The 25,923-nt window shown below is 43.3% G+C and overlaps 2 protein-coding genes across 7 annotated transcripts in view; one reads left to right on the forward strand and one right to left on the reverse strand.

Annotated features, from left to right (window-relative positions):
• LOC122400846 (protein outspread) overlaps positions 1 to 25,923 on the forward strand; it is a 211,008-nt gene that overhangs the window by 107,074 nt on the left and 78,011 nt on the right. For all 6 annotated transcript variants that reach the window (XM_043402539.1, XM_043402540.1, XM_043402541.1 and 3 more), the window contains exon 3: positions 8,028 to 8,093. In XM_043402539.1, coding sequence (XP_043258474.1) covers positions 8,028 to 8,093 — 66 coding nt within the window. The remainder of the gene's footprint in view (positions 1 to 8,027; positions 8,094 to 25,923) is intronic.
• Positions 21,378 to 23,681, reverse strand: LOC122400847 (peroxiredoxin-6-like). Its single transcript, XM_043402545.1, has 5 exons — positions 23,485 to 23,681; positions 22,710 to 22,866; positions 21,953 to 22,170; positions 21,696 to 21,771; positions 21,378 to 21,520 (listed from the first exon to the last, which is right to left on the reverse strand). The coding sequence occupies exons 1-5, from the start codon at positions 23,565 to 23,567 to the stop codon at positions 21,392 to 21,394; spliced, it is 663 nt and encodes a 220-aa protein (XP_043258480.1). The 5' UTR covers positions 23,568 to 23,681; the 3' UTR covers positions 21,378 to 21,391.

Raw genomic sequence — 25,923 nt, forward strand, 5'->3', positions numbered from 1 at the left:
AATGCATCGTATCATTTTTATCATAAAAACAGGAGAAACATAATGGTTTCATACACCAAGCGCATGTTATAAATGCTTGTTCTGTACAGCATTTTTTATTTCTTAGGGCGTTGTAAAGTAAATAGCGCTTTTTGAGCGAATGCGTTATGCCCGGGTTGACCAGTGAAGGATTATATTGCGGTACGGTAAAGGAGGTAGAACCTAGGCACGGACGTCAATGATCGTCGCCGACTCGCGGGACCATATAGCCATAAAACATCTGCAAAAGACGCAAGGCAACTCTGCTGCATCGCTAATTCGGAATATCGTTTTTTCATCCCTAAATTTGCGCGACCTTCGACCTGGGGAGGATGTTTTGGGCACGTGTACCGCGACAGGCCTTTATTGCATTGCAATGTATTCAGTGCCAAGGTTCTTACCGTAATTTCATCCCCTGCGCGAAGAAATATTCCGTAGCCCTGTACGTGATGAGACAAAGCCACTACAGAACAATACCAACATTTGGCTGCCAGAAATTTCCCAAAAATTGGAAAGTAACTGTCCTCACCGGTGCGTTGACAACCTAGTCGCCGTCACCCTTTGTATCTACCTCTACTTTTTATTTCCAAGACCACCCCCGCTATTTTCTCCAAAAAACCCTCCCACGACGTTCCTAATAACCAATTGCAGAATTATATCCGCTCAAAGCTTTCCATCACCTCAAATAGCCTCCACCAATCAGGAATCCTCCGACGTGTAATTTTAAGTAAAAATTGTCATCGAAGTTAGTTCGTTCCGACACCATACCTCTTGCAACATAGAAAAAACGCGCCTTTTGACTACCGATTTACTGCAGACTTTATCTACTAATAAAATGGAATCTCAACCGTCTACTTCGGTCGCAGCAGTGAACGAAGAGTACAAAATTATTTGTGCAGACGCTGTGGATTTCGCAGTACGTTCCTTGCGGTCAAAAGGTTTGATTGCCGAAAAAGCATCCGGCACCATGACAAGTGCTGCAATTATAATTGGGAATGAGTTTCTCAAACGCATCGAAGATGCTATAGAAGGCATGTTACTTTGTGAGGAAGAGGTAGTAGTCCACTGTGAAGAGGATGAAAATGCAGACGACCAATTTGTGGAGGAAACTGGTCCCTACGAAGAAGTATCCAGCGAGGGAAGCAATACTGATAATGAATCTACATACAGCCCACCCGCAAAGAAGGAGAAAAGAGAAGTTATTTCGTGGGCTACCAAAATAAAAGCAGTAACCGCTGCAAAACTCCATCCTACGTGGACTTGGAAAACCATTCAGAGGAGTGTGACAAGGCAGGTGTGCTCTGCTAGCCAATTATTAAATTGGAAACAGGCAATTGAAAGAAATTGTTCTTCACATGAAAAATATCATGTAATTACACAGTGGACAGTAGACAGATTTCTCGAGGCTCGCCAATTGAAGAAGCAAGTAACTACAAGAATGTTGCAATTATGGGCTTTACAAGCTTCAAATCAATTTAGATCAGATGATTTTAAGTTCAGGGCTTCAATATCGTGGGTGAAAAAATTAAAACGGGAACAAAGAATAAAACAACGAAAAATAACGCGTTTTATATCGAAGAAAGATACATTAACCGTGGAAGACATTATGAAATCAGCACAGTTCTTTCAAGACCAAGTTCAAAAGATAATATCCACATTTCAAGAAGATTACATTATTAATACCGACCAAACTGGATGCGAATACAAAATCCAACCCAAGAGAACGTTAAGTATTCAAGGTGAGAAGACCACTGAAGTTGCAGTGGGGAGTTTAAATAAAATATCACATTCGTACACAGCGCAGTATGCAGTAACATATTCGGGAAAAATTTTGCCAAAAATATTTTTGTGCCTGCAAGAAGTTGGAGGAAATTTTGGACCACGGGTAGCAGTAGATGTTCGAAAACAACAAGAGGAATTAGGCAATGTACATGTCACTTGCACAAAATCAGGGAAATTGCAATCTGATACCTATCAATTATTTTTGGAAAATATATTAAAACCTTACGTAAAAGCAAATAAATTCTTATTAGTCATCGATTCGTGGGGTGGACAAACAAATCCAGCATTATATGACAGGATCTTTTATGATCCGGAAGATAAAAATATGGCTACCTGCACGTTAAAAGTGACACCACCAAAATGTACACCCATTTGCCAACCGTGTGACGTGTATTTTTTTAGACAGGTTAAGAACTTTCTTTCAAGACTCCAAAACGCCCCAATATTAATCCGCGAAAACAGAGAATTAACCAATAGACAGGATATAATAAAATTACATTCCATAATCCATTATCAATTATCTGCTCCAATTTTTACCGACATGATTAAATATGCATGGTATGCGTCTAAACTCACCCCTCCGAATCATAAAAAAGAAATCTTTTGTAACGTGAATCAAGTATGTTTTCCACACGACCTGAGAAATAAAAAATGCTGTACAGAACAAGCATTTATAACATGCGCTTGGTGTATGAAACCATTATGTTTCTCCTGTTTTTATGATAAAAATCATACGATGCATTGCGAAACCCGTATGAAATAAATATCTAATTTTTGTATTTATTTATACGTGAGATGTAAATATATATGAGAATATGTTTGTAAGTATGTGTGAAAATAAACAATTATAACCATAATAGTATTTTATTTATTTGTAACAGCCATCGTTTTCCATGATATTAAAAATAAATAAAAATTAAAAAATAAGCGAAAAAAAGAAAAAAAAACAAAATGTTCTAGTTCCGGGACACGAACCCCAGTCTTCCGACCCGAATTCCTCGACGCTAACTCCACGGCTATCATGACTGCTGAAAATACGCTCCAACTATACGGTACATATGCATTTATCCCGTCACAAAAACTCAAATTTTTGTTTAAACTATTGATGTTACGGCAAAAATGTATTGGACTTTTGTGTTCCCCTCTTCGAGACCTACAATTTAAAAAAAAAAAACGTCGATCCGACAACTTCGAAATTTTAAACTTTAAGGCCATTTTTTAACAAAATGGCTGGCCATAAACGTCTAGTATTTTACAGATTGCGTTTGGACATCAGCCCCAACAACTCTGCCAAATTTGGTTGAAATCCCAGGTTGACAGGGTATGACCTCCCCTTGTAAGCTTTATTAGACACACTTGGAAGGCACGTCTGCACAATTTGAAAGAAACATACAGAATGAAAATGTCAGTGAGGAAAAATTCGTCTCGTACCCTCAGACCCAATCGGTCCTATACTTTGTCTAAACAAAGCCAAGGAAGGGACACAGCTGCACCCTCTTGACTTGTATCTCGAAACGCGAAACGCAACATACGAGTCGATGGGTTTTGTCACGGAAAGAAAACTTTCTCTTTTAGAACAGAAAAACCAACAGTTGTATTCAGTAATGGAGAATACGTTTTAGACTAGGTTGTTGCGTAACCCTTTTGATAAAGAAATAATGTCAATCACTCAACCCAGTAGTTTCGAGGTTGAAATTGATAATTAAGAGAGTAAATGTATACACGCATCCGGGAAATGGAGTCGATACGGATCGACGACGCGTCGTTTCGGATCAAAGGGGGCCCTCGTCGATCGCGGCGATGCGAAATTCCGCGCGTCACCAATGACAAAGTAGTATGTTCATCTTTTTGCCCACCTTCCTGTCGAGGAAGCATCCCGTCCCGGATGATCGACGCGATGCTCGTGCGCCGATGAAACCAGAAGTCCTTGATCCGTGGGCGATGCAAAACGATCGTCGCTGTACCCGGAAGAAGGTGCGGTAGGTCAGCGTTCCGAAGTCGCCGAGCGTTCGATCCGTGGTTCTTCGTGCTCGACGATTCAGCCGTACGGAAATTGGAGCCGTTTCGCCAGCCACCGTCCGTCTCTGAAATTTATCCGACCTCTCCACGCAACCGGAACCTCCAAGTTCCCCGCGATCGGCAACTGGGTCAAGTTTGCCACGAGAAATCAATTAAAAATATTTATTCACGGAAACAGGCGAACAGAGCAGGTCGAGAAATGTTTACGATTGATTTAAAATTAATACGCGGACTTCCTTGGTGGCCAAAAGCCTTTTCTGTGATTAAGGACGGATTGTACTTTGTTTCGTCAATTTTGGACGTTATTAAGACTTCGTTTTCGATCGTAAGAACAGTTAGATCTTGACTCGAAGCGTTTCTCAGCGAACGAGAGTAAATGCTGGCGAGCTACCCGCTGTGCTTTATCGCGTCGTGTTCGCGAGAAAGTGTGGCCGACACGCGCGAGCGTTAAAAAAAATGGGCCAGTTATCTCGTTCGTAACCGTTGGCTGGGTGATTTTGCTCGTCGATGATCGGAACGAACGGAACGGGTCGAACCAGAAAGACGCTGGTGGGCGGTGTTAACGACCGGCTGTTCGAACCAGGAAGATGCGATAGGTCAGGAATATACGGGTCCCTCGATCCACGAAATTACGACAATATTCTTTCTTGCATAAACATTTCATACGCCTCGTCTTCTATTTACTCGATAGAAATTACTTGAATCACATTTCTGAATAGCTCCGATATTTCAAGTAAAATCTATGGTACGACCTGTATTCTACTTTGTTTATATAAAGATCGAGTTTTAGTGTATCTAATACCTGTTAAAAACACTAGTGTAAAAATAAAGGATACAGCACCGTGTCTTGGAGGGAACAATTGAGGTTTCTAGCAGAGAGGGAAACCAGGCGATGAACCTAATTTGTTCCGTGCCCGGGCAGGCTGAAGTGTTGTAATAACACCAGCAAAAACGTGGAGTTTGCTATCTATTTGCGTGTACGTAGTTCGAGGTAAGACACGACAGGTTCGTAATTATGACAGAGTCTACCAGGGAACTTAGGAAGGAGACAAAGCGTGAGAAACGATGTATTTCCAGAAAAGTGCAGCGCGCGATGAGCGACGATGACCATTCAACACTGTCATGTTCTTAGAGTACCTAGAAGTGCTCTTCTATCTCTTCCGCAAACGCGAACCTGGCAGTGACGATCGAGCCTCTTGTTCCCTCGCACTTTCGGGAGACACTTGGTTCTAAAACGCATCCTCTACGACGAATTCCACAAAAAATAATTCATTCTGGACCGAGTATTCTTCTAATCGTCGCGCGATATGGCTGTAAATTTCCCTCGAACGTCATGGTAGAAAAACAATCAGTACCCATCGAGCTATATCCCCCACAATTTTCTCTCCATTAACCTCCATAACGTGCAATTGGGTATCGTAATATAGCCGGCTATAATCTCACGGTAATCGGTGCGTCAGAGATTTAACGACGCGTCAAGTTTTCCGGTAGCGGGGAGGGCATCTATGTCGAGGATTTTCGCACGTCTCTCGGTTCCATTGAAGCGTAGAAGCCCTGGCGCGGAGGTTGCAGCAAGCGTTACACGAGGAAGAGATTACGGGGCTGGTGTTCGGGTTCCGTGCTTTCTCTTCCACCGTCTCAATCCTCCGGCATTGTTCGGGGCCCCGGCGTCGTCCGCTTCTTCTTCCTCTTCCTCCGCGAGAGATCTTCCCACGCACGTGCCGTGGCTCTCGCACGGGTCCGCGAGGGCCCGCTGAATAATTACCAGATGAAGATACCGCCGCCTCGTGTAGGCTGAAATCTCGCCTCTCTTTCCCCCCGTGGACGTGGTCGTCCTCTCTCCACCTCCTTGGCTAACGTCCGACGACCGACGAGGATTTTGCAACGGTACACGCGCGCGCCTAGCCGACGACGACGCCGTCCCCTCGCCAACGAGCAACCCACGGGGCCCCGTTCGACCCCTCGTGAACTATAACCGATCCGAGGGGCCCGCGAAAACCAGTCGGCACAGTTACGTCGGTAGCTTTATACCTGGACCGTTTCATTCATCGTCTCCAACACCACGATCGCGGTAAACTGTATCTTTAACCCTTCACTGGATAGTCTCAACTAATAATTGTTTAATATACATCAATGTAATTATTTGAAAATTTATTTAAGTAAAATAATTCGGTTGTTACATTTCGCTTATTGAACGACTAGTCGCGACTGTTTGACTCTTAGTAACAAGGTCTGTTTTTTTAACAGAGTTCTAACGTAAGCAGATACTGAATAAAATGAGATCCGAATGAAATAATATAAACTCTAGACGTAGGTTTTTCGGTGCTAAAGTTTTGGCCACAAAAGCCAGTCGAGTTTCAGTTTTTTATTCTCTACAGAAAGGTATTAATGCACCGACGTCCTAAATTCAACACTTAAAAAGTTGCAACGTTTCAAAGTTCGCTAATAAGTTTCGCATCGAAATGTTTGTAAACATGAGTCTACACGTAACGTTGATCGACAGAATAACGCAGGTGTCGCGATTACCATACTCGTCAAGTATCGAACAGGGTCAACAAAAAACAGTAAGAGACCAGGCGATCGAAATTTTATTCGCAGCACTTGTTTTTCAATTACGTAAGCTCGAGTTTACCTAACCCGGAGGAACTTTCCCGAGCGTTTTTACCGTTATTACGGCGCCTTGCACCGATAACGCGATCTCGCGTATCTTTGTCGGTGACTCGCGACGAACTTTGATGGAAATGATCGACCGGCGTTAAAATCCGTCGAGCTCTGTGCGGCGTTTACCGCGTCCGATCCGACGATTAGGAAACAGTCTGTTTAACGCCGGCCGTGACTACTGGGCGTAATGCGCTGGACTGCCGTCGTGCTGATACCACATTGTTAAACGCATTAGGGACGGCACATTTTCTAATGGACCTGGAGGCGTTTAGAAACAGCAAAGTAGAGTACGCTTAACGAAAAGAGATCCGAAGATCCGGTGAATAACCGTACGAAGCTTTCGGTGTTCGCCAAAATGGCTGTAACCATTATCTTTTAAAAATAAATAAGACAAGGGGTTAAAGGAGTTCCGTTCCTCGACAGATGGAACATTGTTCTCGAGATAGTCGATCGTAAAAAGCGGGTAGCGCGGACTGGATCGCGCGTCAGCGACGGTCGTTAATGAGCAGATAATCGAATGCGCAATAGGCTGCAAAGAAGTAAGTGAATAATGGATCTGGGTCACGCGAGGCGTACGCTCCGCGAAGGCCAGCCCTCGTTATCACCGCGTGCCACATTCCCGGGAGCGATTCAGAGCCGGATAATCGCGATCGTGGCGGAAAGCGACAAAACCCACGACGAAAAAGCACCTATTCGTTCTCGTTTCCCTGAACTTTCTCCGTGAATTCGTTCTCGTTGCGTCATAACGCGGTCCCCGTGGGATCATCGCGGGAATAAGACGGTCGATCGGAGCGCGAGCGTGTAACCGAGCGTCCGGCCGCGAACTTTATGCACTGATTTGCATACAATCGCGCCCCAGGAGCTTCCGAGCATTGCGATCGTCCCAGAAACGTCCTCCTTTGATCCTCGACCGTCAAATCCGCGAGACCGTTTTCCATTTTTCAGCTTCACACGACTCTTTCGCCGCAGAATTTTTCCGCGAAAGAAAATTCGCGAGCGAAGGATCGATATTTAAGGACGATTCTGACGAACCTTCGGAATAAAGATGTTTTAGCAATCATTTGTGCCTCTTCTTCTGGGAAATGTTACGGCCTCGCGAAGGGAGATACGAATGGGATAAGAGAGAAAAATTTGAAAACAACTCGGCACGCCGCGGAACGAAAGAGAAATCGCGACGATGGAGCCTCTTCTTTCCTCGAGCTTTGTTTCTAATTAACGGCAGCAGCGTGTTAATTGTCCAGCTGCCGCGTCGGGAGGCCTTAGAGATTCCTTCGTGTGGGTTGAGCAGGTTCAGCCTCGGGTTAAGCGGAATTCTTTTCGCTCGATGCAATAAACGCTTCCGCGAAAACAAATACGCGCCATCGAAAGTGAATTTTTTGCGTTCCTGCGTAGTCTTCCTTTTAACAATTTAGAACATTGCCATAAAGCTTGCCTCTCTCGAATAATTTATACCTGGAAACCAGATTTTTATTCCTACGCTTGGTATTTTGTTTGGTTTGTAAAATTATTGGCGCTTTTACCAACGATATCTTTGTTTTTGTTTTCAGAGGTGGCAGAGAAGATGGTTCGTCCTGTACGACGACGGGGAGCTAACGTACTCGGTGGACGAACACGTGAGTTTCGCACGCAAGAAGCATTTAATGCAAATTTCCGTATTCGATACCGACTGCAAGAGGCAAATCGAATCCTCTTAGGGAGTCTTTTCACCGGGGCGGCGCGTATTCGTACGAAATCCACTTTGCCGCTGACAAATCCGTTTATCGTCCTGATACGGTTTCGTTCGGCTCCCTCGAAAACGGTTCGCTACAATTTAAATTTTATATCCGGCCGAAAGCTGCCTTGGAGCAGCCCGTCGCACAGTCATCCGCTTGACGAGCTTTTTATATCAGCAACAGTGGAACACAATTGCATCCAAAACTGACGTTTCGAAACCTTGAAACATGGCCCAAATTCCTCAGAATCTTTTCACGATTCAGGTGGATGAACTCACTAAAATTGCAAAGCTTTTCTTCGAATTTAGCCCAAATTCCCGTCATTCGATCGCTCTAAAATTTAATAAGAATCTTTCGATTTTAAGGGGGCCAGGCAATCAGATTGAGCCCCTTTGTAAGAGATAATAAAAAAAAAAAACGGTTAGGTATAAATAATTTCTCTTTTACACGATGTTTGGGTAGCTTAAAATGTATACGAATACAAATTTTTCATTGCAAAATCTTGTCAAACAACCATGTAGCGAGCACTCAAACAGATACAAATTACTTTAATTTTGCAGTGATTTCTGCTTGACCACAGCAGAAATAATCAAAGAATTTCAAACGAATACTTACATTCTACATCTGCTAAATCTTCCGTAACTTTGTCAGTTTTGCGAATTTTACAAGCATTGAAAAGAGATAACAAGATTTTTAAAATTCGTCACAGTAGTTTCCCCCCTTAAGGGGCCATTCTACTTTGTAACCACGAAAAATACATGTTTCTTTGTGGGCTATTAAAGAGAGATTAATTCCGGGTTTTGTGGATACATTTATTATATATTTAACTATATTTACGAATTTTTGCAACACATAATATCTATTGATTACGCTGTTTTTGGTTATCAACGAACAAAAGTTTTTACGAACGTGATATCTTGCGAACAAGTTATTCGAAATCTAAAAACCAAAGACATTCATAATATACATAGACATAAATTAACATAGTATGTAGATAAGTTTGATTATAGCATGAATTACGATCTTTTCAAAAAAACGTAAAATGGCAAAATGGCAGTTATTTTACGAAAAAATACTGAATATTTTCATATATTCGGTTGCTTTTTTGTTAATAAAAGAAAAAGTATTGCATATATCGCAATTATCCTAGTTCATATTATAGGGAGACTAGTTCTATAGATACTGTATAAATTTAATGTTGATATTTTGAATAGTTTTCATGTTATCGTCTACGCAGTGCTGAAAAATGTAGTTTCGAGAAAAACAGCTTTAAAGTTTCACGTCCAGTTGTTATACCTGCGCGCGGTACATTTCAGCAGGTTATAACTTCGTTAGATTTCCGAATTTCAATTTAATATTTGGTAGACTACAATTACTACTATTTTCGAGACTATATACTAAAAAGAAAAGCGCAAAAAATTTCAATTCTTTTAATCCGACAAAGTAGAAAGGCAACTTACAGTTTTATGTCCAGTTATACCTGCGCATGGTACATTTCAGCAGGCTATAACTTCGTTAGTTTTTCAAATTTCAATTTAATATTTGGCAGATATATTTTCGAGGCTACATACGAAAAGAAAAGCAAGAAAAATTCGATTTTTTAAATCCCACAAAGTAGAAAGGCCCCTTAAAGAAAACAGTGTAACGGGGTTTGCTCTAACTTGTCAACGATACAATTGAGTAACACTGTCGCGAGTTTCGTCGCTCGAAGACGATTTCAGAGGACAGGATCTGGACGCACGACCGCGCGTCGCCTTTCAAGAATAGCGAACCGTCTGACTCCGGGAACGTTATGGCAGGCAGTGAATCAAACGCTGCCCCATGAAGCGGCTCCCTCGGAGTCTAGGAGTGCCAAAGGTCGAAGTCAATTGTAGTTTGCCGGCTCGTGCACGGCCATCGGCAGCACCATCAATAGCGTCAGCATCCAGCAACGTCGCTGGACGAGAAACGGCCGCGAATCCCGGCGTCTTCTGACGTCGATGGCCACGGTAATGCTAGAAACCGTCAGAATTGATTTAAGCCCGGACAGATGGCCAGGTAATAGGCGTCCCGTCTATTTCCCTCGCGAACATCCACGTTGTTCCGTGGAAAAGAAATTCGTTGGCTCCGTTACCTCCTCGAGCCCCGGATCCATTTTTACTCGTTAGTCGATCCCCCTCAGGGTAATTGGAAGCAAATCTTTGCAAAGGGGGTCGCTTAACCGGGCGAATTATCCTCGACTATTACGCGTCATTTGTAATAAATCGTGATACCGTGAAACGCCCTTTATTCCCAATAATTTCTAGCCAACATCTACTGGATTCGATGGTGGAAATTTAACCTTGGCTTCGAGATGGATTATTAAAATAGACGGGATGCATTGCTTCACTCGACAGCCTCAAACCCTTGTACGATTTAATGGCAAATATGTTTTCAAACGCATACAATTTAATTCTGTTTAAATTCGTTCGTAAGAGGAATGGTCACGAAAAAGAATAATATGAAATGTGTAATTTATAAGACTTGATGACGAGTGAGTAGCCTCGTGATTGTGAAACTTTACATCAAGAACTTATAACGAGTCAGACTCGTCATTGTATGAAAAGAAATTAAAGAATGAATGATGATGAAAGAATGAGAAAGAATGAAATAACGAACATCGTGTTTCGAAGGGGCTTAGCAATCTGTGGAAAATTGACCCTTTGCAGTCCAAGAATTCATTTTAATAGAAGCAAGTTGTCGAGAAGTAAATCGAGTGGCTACTGGAGTACAATTTTTTGACTCCCTTTTAACGATTATTAAAATTACGATTACGAAGCTTGCCACGAAGAACTTGCGACAAGGGGTTGAATAAATCTGCTAAAAATGGAGACGAAAGCTAGTATATTTAATCTCGTTGAGATTGTCGGGTCTCCAAAATAAATGTAGCAATAATGGTTGGTCCCAGGGGAGTTAGGCGAGAAGAATTCACGTTCTCGGTTATTTTCTGTTGTCCTTCGCGGAACGACGACGACGGGTGCGCCACCCTGTCGCAGAGGCGTCGCTGTGGACATCGTGCGCGCCGCCAGGAATATCCTGGTCTCCGACCGCGAGGGGTTTAATTTCAGTCGGTCGGGCTCCGACGGAGCGTAATTTTTGCCAAGCGTTCTATTATTGGCGGCGGACACGCGAAGACGAAATTAAAGTAACGACGTCCGATCGCGAAGGTGATACCCTGTTAAAGGCCCCGGCGCGAGCGTACGACGGTCGATTTCTGCTAGCCGGGCCCGACAACTCGGCCATCTTCGAAGCCAGATTAATGATCCGGTCGCGAGCCTTAAGAGGGCCATTCGTTTCGAGAATAATCTCGGTCGAAAAATGCGAAAAGATAATGACCGGCGTGCAGCGGATGCGCGTCTCTCCCCATTGGTACCGCCGGACCCGGAGTCGTCCTGGTCGTCCTTGAGGTGGAATGAGAAATTGGGCTAACGGGTCGGAATTATTCAGACGAAAGCCGCCGCGGATCTCTCGCGTTCGCTGCCATTGTTTCCACCGAACCTTCCACAAGAATTGCTCTTTCTTTTCACGAAGCCCTTCTATGACAACGTTTCTGGAGTATTACGTTCTTAAATATTATCAAAATATTTGATATTTCAAATGTTCTCGAACGAGAGGAAAACATTTATGAGCTGAAGTAGGATAAGCTTAGGAACATCAGGATCCATCGAGACCTTTTCAGATTTAATTGTAGCGAATTTTTGGGTTTCAGATCAACCAACTTGTGACGGTAACATTTCTCTTTTTATGAGTTTCAGTCAACAAATTTATTCCTCCAGAAGTTTCCTTTTCGATAGACTCCATGCTCGAAGATTTCCACAGCGCATTTTTATTCGTTGTTCACGATGTTGTATTTTGTGGTCTATCGAGAGGGTCGTATCTGGCGCAACTAATAAATAAATAATCAAATATGGGAGTTATCGAGTCTCGTTAGAATCGCTATCGGGATTCAAGCGCCTGGTCCCCGCCGACGACGAGGACCAAAGAGGGTAAAAGGTAGCACCACGCGTCCCATCTCGCGCATTTATCAACGTTCTTTAAACGGGACAACCCTAATCGGTCGATTCGCGGGCCCAATAATCGATAGTTAATTGGAAATGGCATTTCTCGAGGGAGCGGCCCCTCGATCGTCCGCGGTAGCGCGATACCAGCGAAATGGACAGCGGCGGCCAATTATGCAAATCCGCTCGCGGGAAAAGGTGGAACCAGCGAGGAATTAATCGTTCGAGTTGGAACGATTAGCTCTCTCCCTACCTCATGGAATACGCGCTTTCAATTACCGCGGATCTCTCCCGTCCAAGGACACGCCCGGAAAATTGGATCGCTCCCCGTTAATTGCGTCGCGAAAGCTTTTTCTTATTCGCCGATAACAAGATTTTCCCGTCGATACGACTCCATTAAATTTTACGATTGTTAAATGCTATATTTGTATATTCAGGTGTTCCCCAATGTTCACACCTCGGACCCTTACATTTTATTCTGTTCGTTAATGACATATCCGAAGCCTTTCGTTTCCGTAAATATTTATTGTATGCGGATCACTTAAAAACGTATAACTAAATGGTTATTTTTTCATATTTGTCTTTCCATTAAAAAAATTAAATATGTACTATTGTTTAACAAAAATTACATTCTAATGCATCTTGATCGCAATTTTATTTTTATATTAATCAATCAAGCGAAGTTATGAAACTTTATTTTTAGCGTCTCGGTTTTACCCCGGTCTCCCCTGCTTGTATCTTTTTTGTATTAACGGATATTTAATCCCGTGAATAAATAAATAAATAAATAAATTAGCAGTTTCTCTAGCGTAAAACGTGCGCGATGTAACGTTCATATTCCCCATTATCGATTCTGCGCAACCAGATTCGTCGTAGCGAATTTCTGTCCCCTAGGAAACGTAAGTAAGAAGTCGCGGATGGACTCGATCACGGAAATTCCAGACGCCCACGAGCCTAATCCCGTCTCGTCCGGAAAACCTGATATCCCCCCAGCGTTCGACGCTTCGAACGCGAAACGGTTTACGATCGTCGAGCATCGCAATCAAATTAAAGGCCTAATTGAAACCTCGGTCGCGACCTTACGGATCAGAAGTACGGCTATCTTGTCATCTGATCGTCCTACACGGTACCCACGGTGAAAATTAACGATCCTGTCTCGGCGCGTTTACACCTGCCAGCTGGCCGCGGGGTATGCGAGGCATCTAATTCCAGAATCGCGTTTGACCTTCCTTGAGTCGCGGCCTGGCGACGGTAACGGTACCGTTTCCCTTCCAAAAAGTCCCGAACGTTACCCGGCATTCCGACGTGGCCTGCCACGAAATACCGACCTCCTCCACGCAAAGAATCTCCGTTGTTTATCTGGTTTTCCAAATGGACGTCGAGGCTGGAGGGCAGAGAATCGACGCTTAGTTCCGCGCAAAGCGACATTATCGGGAAATTAACGATCCCGTCGCGTTTACACCTGGCAGCCAGTGGCGTGCACACGCTCGAACACACACACACACAGCCATCTAATTCCTGGATCGGCATTCTCTTTGCCCTTCTAAGGCTGGCCAACGGTGCCCGCCAACTCGACCCTTATTCCGGGCTATCTTCATCGCTGCGCGGCTATACTCATGAAAATACGTCCTGGTATCCCCCTGGACGATCCAGCACGTGGTCCCCGCGACCTTGTTCGGCTCGTTCGCGGTGCAAAGGTCCCCGCGAGGCGTGGTGTTGCGATTAGGAACCGTTTCGATCGTTACTCCTGCGTTTTATGGACCAGACAACGCGTCGAATCCCACGGTTCGAGGTAAAAGTCTAGCTATTCGGGGATTCTTAATTTACGACGCTCTTAAAGAGGGAAAGCGAGGGGTACTTCTTTCCCATGCATATGGGCTCTTTGGTTTTCCTTCGACGTGCGTCACGCGTAAGTCCATAAAATATAACGGCGATCCAATCGTGTTTCGTTCGAGTCTTCCGGAGATTCTTCGTTCTGGGCCTGCTGGTGAACCCATGAAAGTAAAGCAACCCTAGCAGACCCTGTCTTATAAGGAGAACACAGGACCTTCGGGTCACCGATTTCATTAAGATTTCGAGCACTGGTAGATCTTACAAATATCATTATAGGGTTAGATATTCAATATTTTTCGAGATATTTACAATTAACCCTTTGCCTTAAGATTTAATTTCCAACTGTGCGTGCCAAAAGCGACACCAAGGTTTGGCCCAGTAGACTTGTCACGTCTCTGAGACGTCTTATTCGTATTTGGCCCGGTAGACTTATCACGTCTCCGAGATGTCATTGTAAGCTAAGGGGTTAAGCTTCCATGCTCCTTGAAAAGTACTTGAATGGACGCCAATAAGCAAGAGGCGTAGCTCAGGTATTACGTGTCAGACCTAACCCAGACGGGCCAGCATTCGATTCCCCGTTCATGCAATTATTTTTAAATTCCCTTTCTTCTTTTCTGTATTTGCATATACAAAATATTTTATTTCAAATTAAAAGAAATGTATGCAAAAACATTTGTTAGCAGTCCTCGTTAAAACATTTGATAATCTGTCAAGCAGCATATAGGAATAGGTCGAGTGTAACAATTTCCAACCTCGTTCGTAGATATTATGATCTACGCAAGCGTCGAGTACTGCGCGCTAGGATGCCTCTCGAGGATCGTAATCTAGGAGCAAAGAAATGATTCTTTCGTTTACACCGGTGGAGCATTCGTAGCCGATCGGCGACTGTCGTCGAGCAGCCTCGACCCGAGCCTAATCCATCTTGCTTGTCCCCGAGGTCTAAACAGCGACTTCCTCGTGCGATAAAACGCTCTGCCCCTCGTAGCTGATGCAAACCGCCCCCCTCGCGGGATCTCCCGGTGCTCGGTTATCGCGGACAGTCAGGGCTTCGGGTTGACACCGGACGAGCCGCGGATTAAACGCGCACGTGCAACGACGCTCGGATGCAAATCCCGTGCACGCGTATCGGTATTAATATCGAATATGGGAAGGGGGAGGGTGGGGAGGTAGAGCACCGCGACGGTGGTAGCCATCGACAGAAAGCAACGGGAATAAAACGAGGAACGAGGGGATAATCGGACCGTGGTTGACGTACCGCGGGACGAGCAAACAGATCGTCCCGATATCTGCTGATTGGAACTTCTCGACGACCACTCGAGGGCGAGGTGGATCCTCGGGATTATTTTCTCGGCGTCTAGGCTGCGGATAAATCGTAGGGTACGATTTACAAACACACACGGGGATACAGATTGTTCCGATATATGCTAATTGGAATTTCTCGATGACGAAGGGCGGAGGGGGCCATTCTTCGTTTCCGAGGATTAGATTTCGAATAAAATATTGCGATCCGGGGACGCGTGTGTACCAGTCAAGGTGGATCGTTTCGACGAGGATTATCGGATGTGTCCTTTGATACTTCTCTATCAAACCACCGGGTAGATGATCCATCGAGGAGTATTTTTTCGCGCTCCGCGATGAAATTGGCCAGCACGGTTTACGGTTAGCCGCAATTAAACTGTACTCTAATAGAGCACGGACACCGTTACGACATTAACGCGAGCGAATAATCGACGAATCGTAGGTGGAACAAAGGCACCCTTAATGGTCGGCCAACAGATTCCCCGGTTATTATCGTGGATCCTATTATGTCACGGTTCATTAACATTTATCGTCGACGCAACCGTTGTCTCGCCCGAGCCAGTCGATGGCTATCGTTTAATTGGGGTCAGCAGCTGATTAACTTCGCGCTGGGATTGAGAATATATCGCCGTCGGAAAAGGGGTCATTCGCATCGTCGTTGATCTTATCGACATCGTCATCGACATCATCAGCGCGCTGTAACATTACCGAGCCGACGATGTGTTTCCTATTAGTCTCGGTCTTACGAATAGCTCTCCTCCGCCGGAGACGTTAATGACAGGATGAAAATGATAGGCTCGTCGGAGGTCTTGTTTGATCGTAAGCGTTATTCAGGCCCTGACGGTCACCTGCTCGGAATCGCGAAATCTTTTGTCGACCAAGCTCTATTAGACATTTTATCAAAACTTTCGTTCTTCTTCTGCTACGCTGCTGCCAAAATTTTTGGTCGTTTCTAGACGACCTTACGTCAGACTTGTTCGACTCTTTTAGATTTACGTTCTATAGAATCGGTAAAATCCAAATAATTGAACAGTGTCTATTTCTGAAATGTGGGAGGATGTAGAGGTAACAGGACGTTGTCAGGAGTCCGAAAATAAAACACCTCCTACTCTTAATAACTGTGATATATTTAAATAAACCGTATATACTAGTAGGGCGTGCGTGGGTGTCCGTGACAATCCTCGTCAAAGTCTTCGCTGTAACTGACTTTTCGCTGTTTGGCCGCAAGGCTCGTTATTCGATGGCCAGACCCGCTTGGCCTTGCCATTCCTTCGCCGTTTTCCCTTTTTCCAGTAAAGAACAAAACGGGCTACGTCATGGGCACAGCGGGTTTTCCCGTACCCTGTTCTTTCCAAGCTAAAAAGGCCCGTTAGCCTCCTACAGAAAGTTAATTTTCTTTTACCTTCTAGTATACAGGGTGAGGCACGAACTAGTCTACACGATTTTTCAGTCCCTTTCGATAGCCTGATATAAAAATGTTTCCTATCGAAGTTAATCAGTATTTAACCAATAAGAAATTACAGTTGCTTAAATTTAAAAACAAATTGATTTTCGATAAAAAAAATTAAAGCTACTTATATTTTTAAATGGAACTAGGTATTTTTTACGTAGAGGCGAATTCAACGACCTCATACACTATGATCGCCATAATATTTAAAATTATTCGATGATACATAATACTAAGACCTCGCATATGGACTAAACAAATGAACTTATGCAAATGAAATAACTTCGATAGGAACCATTTGTTTGTCAGACTATCGCGTCTGAAAAATCGTGCCTAACCCTGTATAAGTACCTTCGTCTGGTCGTTTCAACCATCTGCTGGGTGTCACAAAACTAGATTCACAGGACCATGAACGTTTAAAAACTCAGTACCGTTTCGTACTCTTGGAATTGTTGGATTATGGGACGTACGATTTTAAATGAAACAATAATAATTAATGGTAGAATTTCACTTTTATTAAAGACGTAAAGATATATCTTAGAGTTCCGTTCTCCAAGAGATCTGTTACTGAACTGTGCACTTCACCCGCAGAAGAAAGGCGAGCTTTTTTTCTTTGTATAATAAATACCATGAGTTCGTAGAACCCATCACCAAAACTGAAAGCGAAACTCCAGACATATACAATCGTCACTGGAGATGATTTTTGTAACAACGTGAGACAGTTAAGAAATCCAACACGTACCAAATTCCATTTGAATTTCTTAACGTATCCTTGCGTTGTTTCCCCAATAACGTTGAGGAAAGAAAGCAGAAAAAATTGCTAAAAAATCGTGTCGTGGAGTTTCAGTGAGAATCGCGACACCCAGTGGGTCGATGAAGAGCCGTCCGGATGGGCTGGCTGGTTTTCCGAGAAGACAATAGCGGATAAAGGCGAGCGGGCATTGGAACCGACGCCGGTTGACCGCGCGATCCGTCGCCTTTAACAGCGGTGCAGATAACAGAAGCTGGTACCGCTAGCGTGGAGATGTGGGCGCCTCCATTACCCAACTGTTCAACCTGTTCAACCCGCAATCAGACTCACGCGAGACCAAGCGAGCCCGACGACGACTTTAAACTAGACCGGACCAACGACGGGAGGCTATGTTTAATGGGCATCGTTGCCCGCGATTTCTATCCTCGTCTTTCTTTCTCGCGTTTGTTTCTCTGGTCGTTCGTCCTTCTGCGACGGTGTGCACGGTCCTCCGCGGTTAACAGTTAGCCGGAACACGGAAGCTGGGCTTTTACGGTTCAATGGAACGCGATCCTAGGCGAGCCGTATCGATCGGGGATCGACTGTCGATTCGACGAAATCGAGGCCTGCCGTCGGAGGCCGGTGCGTTCACGGCTCTGTGTTTTGCCAGATCGTTCAAACACCTGATTCTCCTTATTTCGTTAATTAATGAGATCTTTAGACGATGGACGACCGCCGTTGTCCTTTCACGAAGTAGCAATTAGACGAGCTTTACGCTAGAATCGTGAACGATCAAGCTAAGGCTTCTTTTGCTTTGAATTTTTAGCTTCGATATCAAGGTATATGTGTACACACTATTTATTTATTAACGAGAATAAACTCTTTAGTACAAAAGATGTAATATGTAAGGAATTATAAACATTATCCCTTATAAATTTTTTACTATACGTTGCAAGGATAATTTTAGACTTTCTAATGATTGTTCAGTTATATCAGTTTTACTGCGTACAAAATTTGTATGACTATTTCTAAATTCTATTTACACAATTCTGAGATCTAAACACTGTGCGGTAACTTTCAAAATAAAATAAGTATATCAATATAAGTGATCAAAGCAAAGAATATTTAAATATCTTTTATTTAATCTTATTCGAGCATACACTTAAACGAAATTTTATTTTTATTTGGATACAAGTAACATGTTACAGTGCTAACCAAAGTTCGAATTTATTCCTTCGTTGGTCCTCTGGCGGGATTACGGTTTAGGAAACTTGAAACGGAGGATTTCAACCGGGCCGGGGGGACCAATAGAAACCGTGATTCATCGCGTCGTAATTTGGGGCCCGATTTTCTGTGTGGTCGAATTTCCACGGGCGCGTAGGGAAAGGAAAACTTATCGTCGCCGATGTCGGGAGCTCGAACGACCGGTTGCACGAATCCCGCGGCCCGTCGAACGGGGCTGAAACTCATTTCGAAAATTCCTGAGGGAGAGGTATGTAATTATGTAGGAATAATGGACACCCTAGGCGGGCCGAGTATGTTTGGTCCAGCTGGCTGCGGGCAATCCGCTGAAACACCGGCGGATTTATTGTCCAGGTTGACGGCGCAGCGACGTATAAATTATGATTTCTTTTTCTCCGTGCAAACGTCTCCCAGATGCTCGTAACCGATACGAACCTGAGAACTCGTCGATCTTCTCGCGAATCCCGAACTTTCGATCAGTTTCGTAAAATAGAGCTCGAGGTAGTTCGTTTCAAAGATGGACACGATTCTCATCCGGAGAAATATTTCCTATATTCGGTACATTGACCGTAAAAAGACACTATCGCAGAAAAAAATTAAAAGAATAACGCACGTCATACGTGTTCTGGTATCGTATATCGTTTCGTGCGTGTCATACTTCATTGAACTTTCGTTGCACGCTAAAAGGATATCTCCGTCGTTCTTCTATTATTTTTTATCGAAATTTACGCAGCCTGACAGAAAAGTCGGTATTTTCGCGAGAAAATGATCTCGAAGGAACGAGGAATGCAGGAATACATTTGATTGGGTAATACGTGGGTGGCCTGGGATCCCCAGAGCAAAAAAAGAATTTTCTGTCGGGTAAGCCGGGTAAAATAAAAGCTGTGGCGAGAGGGGTTCGTATATTTGCACCCAGAATCGTCGAAGAAGACGGGTTGGGATGGCCAGGATCTCGGTGGCGGGAGATCCTCCAGGCTCGAAAGGCTTTTGTCGAATTTTCTGTAGCCTGGAGAAGACTGGTCGACCTCTCGTCGGCTGGTTTTTGTTCTTCCTTTTCCCGCAGACATCCTGTTGTCGTATTGCTCCCGTCCATTTGTGGCTCGATCTGCCGGGACGGGTAAGAAACGGTCGCGAGGATAAGGGAAACCTCGGGTGGGACGAGGTGTTAGCCAACCGCAATTATCAGTAATGATAGCTCCCCCTTCTCTGTTTCTAGCAGCGACAGTTATTCACCGCCATATTGATGACAGGTCGCGCACGAACGAATGTACGCGACCCCCTCGTGGATCGTCGAATCGTTTCGATTACGCGTCCTGGAACGCAAAATTCCGCCCGTGTTCGCTCTGGAATACGTTTCAGAGTTGTTTGAACCTCCAACGGTGTTCCACGTAGTTTTTTGAAAGTCACTCTCATCGATAATAATTTTTAAAATGACTCGTCAGCCAACAAATCGGCATTAAAAATCGACGTATTGTATAGCGCGTCTGTGGGGGGATTAAACTTTGACTCGTTGTAAAGAGAAATTTCTAGTCTCCTGTAGTCCAGTAACTGTGCTAAAATTTATTACACGGACTGTACCGATCTACCAAACGCTTATGTAAGACATGTGTATATGCAAGTCCGTGGGGCGAACATAGTGGCTAATTTTAACGACCCAGGCTGGCAAATCTATAAAAGGGATATTTATAGGTTCCTTTGGTATAGTGTTACAGATTTTCAAATTTACGTTGCTTTAGTGGGCGGAAAATAACGATCGATATTCCCATTTTACTCGTATAAACATCAATTTGCATCTGATACCTTTTGAGAAAATAACACTGGCAGAATGGTTCACAATGAAAATGCTTCTGTCCACCAAAATCTATTTCAATTCGTTACTTCCACGTTTTCGAAGCGAGAACCGTTTCTAATGTTTTGAAAGTTCGAAAAATTTTGAGAACACGTCGGAGCAACGATAAAACTTTTTTCTAACCGGGTGCACGGTTATAATGTGTGCGATTAGATACAACTGAGGAAACAAACTTTATCTAAGCACAATAAACTCGTTAAATATCGTGCACGGTATTTGTACAGAACTCGTACAATAAATTACGCTGGCGTGAACGACGCGCGAAATCGACTCGAAAATTAAAAATATACGATTCGTAACGTACCAAGTTATAAATAGCAATTACAGAAAAAAGTTTGCGCATAAGAGGCTTCGCGGAAGATTATATTTTGATTTTCTTGTAGGTTATCTCTGTTAGCGTCTACACTTCTAAACATTATCAGTACCATGATTTATTTTGTAGCAACCTTGCTAGCTTACTTTTATCTACATTACGAATTCTCGTTTACGAATTTTTATCGTTTTATCGACGCGGATTTTTGCGTTGGTAAATTTTTAAAAGTGAACTTTCTCGAAAGCACGGTCTCTGCTTAATCTTTCGCTTCGAATTACTATTTTAACAATTTCTAATCACTGTTTGAGATTTTAAAAAGAGTCTCTGATACTGATTTCTGGCGAATAATTTTATTTCGAAGCAAAACAAGATTTACATTTGAACGCGGTTCCATGCAACCTTGACAGTAACTACGAATATTAATACAAAAAGCGTGAGGGGCATCGTGTCGCATTATTTGCGGTCATTGCTTAATAATCCGTGGTTGTACGCACGTAGACTTTCCCAGAAGGCATCGTTACTTTGTCCACACCACCTGGGAAGAGCTTAGGCAGTTCCTCGTCTTTTACAGTCGGTAGGATCATCACTTTCTCGCCAGGCTATAACAACAAACAAAGTAGATTCAGTGCTCGAGTCGTTTCGAACCTCTTTCTAGAATGACTTTCGATAGAATTCCAGTAGTCAATGTGTCACAAAATTGATTTCAAAATATCCACCGGGGTATTAAAGGGTTAATCGAGAATTAAAACAATAATAGATCTAAAGTTTTCTTACCACCCAGTTAGCAGGGGTCGCAATTTCTGGCTTTCTGTCGACCAGCTGTAGCGAGTCGATGATACGGAGTATCTCACTGTAAAGTGATAATGATATTGTTAACGTGTTTACCATTTTTAAAAGATAAAGTTAAATTGCATTTAAAGGTCGACGTATATTTCCGTAAAGATTTATACACGTATTCTCTGGATTGTTTTTTTTTTTTTAAAGATACGTCTTCGATAGAAAGTTCTGGCTGGTAAAATAAGAAGACTCACTCGACGTTGCGACCGGTGGATGTCGGATAATGCATCGACAAACGCAGACGATGATCGGGACTGATGATGTACAATGCGCGAACCGTCATTGCGTTTTCTGGGTCGTCTTTGCCCGCTTCGTCGATCATGTCCAATTTGACCGCCAAGGTGCGATCGTGGTCGGCGATGATTGGATAAGGGAAGGAGCCGGGAATGTCTCGGCAGTAAGATTTAATATCCTGTCGAGCAGGAAACACGGTGAATTATGTGATCTACGAGGGGAATCTGTCCACGAATTAAACGCGAAAATTAGCGTCCTTAAACCAATTGTCGCGTGGAAAGATTTTTTAATATTCATTGGGAGCAAGCTGGGAATATTTCGATGAATTTGTTGCCCGGAAAATATTTTTACCGGATCGTTTACGGTTTGCAAAAGGCAGAGCAAGGTCTCGATCGTCGTACAGGCGTTAAACGTAACCACGCGTTCCTATTTATCAACACTCGTAGCTTATGTACGGACGAATCGAACGATCTGTAACCGTCTTCGGACAGTTTAATTATTCCGCTCGTGCAGCCAGCGATTTCAAACAGGAAAATAACATGACTAACCGCTTTGTAAATCACCGGTGTTGCACGATTATCAACAAAGGAACGAGAATCGGTAGCTGAATTGAATTTAAATTCTCGTTAATGGATTTCTTCGACGCATTCGTTCGATATCGGAATGTGTGTTTGCGTTGTGTTTTCTATTTTCGTTGAGAATATTTTTGTCGCATACGTTCACCCAGTCTACGTGGTCCTGCAGCTTGTCCACAGAATGGGCCAAAAGTTTCGTGTTCCGGCGTTCGAAATGAGGCTGATGGACCGCCAAACGGCCCAGCTCTGTGGTGCAAACCGGCGTGAAATCGGCAGGGTGGGAGAACAACACCACCCATCTACAGAGAAAATAGATATTAATTTGTTAGAAGATTTAAATGAAAAATTGAAAGCGTTATTAACGTAACGATATTACGTTTCCACCGAAACCGTACACCTAAACCGTTGTTTTGTTACATTTAGTTTGACACAAGCACTGTTCGCGATAAAAGTACGACCACACCGTGTCGTAATGGTTTAATTGTAGCGTTCGCGGTTACTGCCAAGGGCAGGTAAACATAACGGTTACACGTTGGAAGCAAAAGAACGATACTCTACGGAATTAAGTTTATTCGTTGGGTCGATTTTCCAACGAACGAAAGAAAAATACATATCCATCCTCTCGATTTAATTAAAAGAAGCGTGGGATCAGGTATCGTCGATCAATTTTTTCCCTGCTTGGAATTCTCTAATTTCCGTTACGTAACTGCGTCGACCTTTCAAGCGGTATTGCGTCATGAAAATCAAATCTAAAACCAGAAACCGGTCTCGCTGCGTTCGATTCTAATTTATACGTTAACGATTACCTGGTCGAGAGGAAAGTCTTTCGAATTGCAAACTCGAATATCTTGAAAGGTAATCGTTGAGAAATTATTTTCCATGTTTCGAGCGACGCGTAGAAATAAATAAAGACTCACGAATTTCCTTGCCACTCGTAGAAGTCGATGGGACCCTTGGTGGAGTCCGCGCTAAAGTTGGGAACGATGGAATTGATCCTCATGATTGACTGCTCGCGTAGAAAATTACTCTGGTATTTGATGCGACCACTTTGGACGATGGAGCGCGACAAACTGATCCCGAGTTGCGTTCGAGTGATATCTGTAGGCCAGTGGTGTCCACGGGTGGGTACCTTCCGCGATTTTGCCTCCCTCTACCCACCATGTGTGCCAGTATCAAGTTCATATCGGTGTGCAACTATTTAGCAAGGCCGACGTATGGAAGACCACGCGAATATTATAGCGCGTCAAACACGCGCGATCTGCGTGATTGGACGCCTTCGAAACGCTTCAGACACATCTCCTAATCAGGAGATCAGAATTGCGCGACAAAACTTTGCTCTTGCTCGAACCATTCAATCGAGATCGTATCTCGATTGGCAACTTCCGTTTGGATTGTCGTCGAGATTAAGCGGTATTTAATTTAGAACGTTTAAAACGATCTATCTCTTTGTATTCTACTATCAGAGTTGCAGATTCGAATCTATTTACAAATCGATAGGAGCTTATTGCTAGATAATAAGTTTGTACAGATCGTTGAAACCATTGAATTTTATTTTGTCTCAGCGTTAAATAGAATTGGATAGATCGTGCAACGAGAAATTTTATCGACGCTCGGAGCATACGTGTATGGAACGTTCTAGGCCCCCCATTACATCGTGAAAATGTTTATTACTTAATGATAATGTCACGGTAAAATAATATCAACGATTTCTATAAATAAATTCACGGCGTGTCCGGAACGACGAAATTTTTAATCGAGTATGCAGACCGCGTACAAATATACATAATTGCATTGTGAATATATGCAAAGTGCGCGCTCGTGGAAAATATGCAAAACGCGCGTTGTTAAAACCCTTAAAAGACGAAACGAATTTCCGCCAGTGTACCATTATTGTAATATTATTCTATTAAAACGGTGCCATTGATGTCTGCAATTTGCTTACAACCCGTTCTCCGCCGTTTCGACTGTTATGGGAATGTATCTACTAACAACAGCGTGCAACGTATAAGGGGTGTTCGGCCATCCCTGGAAAAAATTTTAATGAGAGATTCTAGAGGCCAAAGTAAGACGAAAATGAAGAATACCAATTTGTCGATTGAAGTTTTGTTAAGAAAATTAACAAAATTATTGTTAAAAATTATTATTAAAATTTGTCCATCTACACGAATTTTTTTTTCGGGGGTATGTGTGTATTCACAAAAAATGATTGTAATTGACCCCTGCAACTAAAAATAATATTTTTAAAACGATTTAAAATTTTTTAATTTCATTGAAAAATTTCTCCACTTATTGAATTTTTTTCTCGAAACTGCGTAGGATTACGGGGATATGTCTACTAACGAAAAATGATTGTAATTGACCCCCGGAATCGAAAATAATTTTTTCAGAACGATTTGAGACACATGAAATTTCAGGGGAATCATTCATTCGTGGTCGGACATTATATTTTTGGTAAGAAATTTTTTTCTCGAAAGTTCGTAGAATTTCGGGGGTATGTCTATTCACCAAAAATGATTGTAATTGACTCCCTCAACCGAAAATAATTTTTCCGTGAATGATTTGATATTTTTTAATTTAATTTTTTAATAACTTTTTAACGAAGCTTCAATCAAGAAATTGGTATTCTTGATTTTCGTTTTATTTGGGCCTCTAGAATCTTCCATTGAAATTTTTCCCAGAGGTGGCCAAACATCCTGTATACGCGGTGTCGTTCGAAAATCAAAAACAGAATCAGTTTTTCAGCGTTGTATCGCGTTTGAGTCAGTCGTATTCGGTCTCTGGTCGATGTTCCGGCGTTTCGTAGCAGTGGAGGGCTTCCGACGATTATGGGAACGCAGCGGGAGTGGACGGTTGCGTATTCGGATTGTTTTTTGTTCGTTTTATCTGCAATATTTATCCGAGCGGACGTAGCGATTATTCTCGTGGCTGTTGCCAGTCGATCCAGCCAACAACGCGCGTGGCCGACGCAAACATCGATGATAATAATTATCGTGTCACGATGGATGACTTTCTCGTTCGGGCCGTTGCCGGACCCCGCAACCGTGGTGCTCGCGGTGTGTACAGAGATATCGGATCGTTTGTCTCGGTCTGTCTGCCGCTTCCGTCACTCCGTTCCGCGGGATCACCGCCAGAGAACCCACGTAGTACGTCGTTACTCGAGCGGATTCCTATCAGTGACATGCAAATCGATCTCCCCGCTCGACCTTTGCTACGAAACGGACGTATCGCTGGTAGAAGGCGGTGTATCTGCTAGCTACGACGTACATATTTACGTATCGGTATCGTTACCTTCGATCTGTACCTTTCCAACCAAGACCTCCACCCTTTCGACCCTTGTTACAGTCCCTGGAACATCT

The sequence above is a fragment of the Colletes gigas genome, unplaced genomic scaffold (assembly GCF_013123115.1).
Source record: "Colletes gigas isolate AHSC1104 unplaced genomic scaffold, ASM1312311v1 Colletes_gigas_Sc00020, whole genome shotgun sequence".
NCBI lineage: Eukaryota > Metazoa > Arthropoda > Insecta > Hymenoptera > Colletidae > Colletes > Colletes gigas.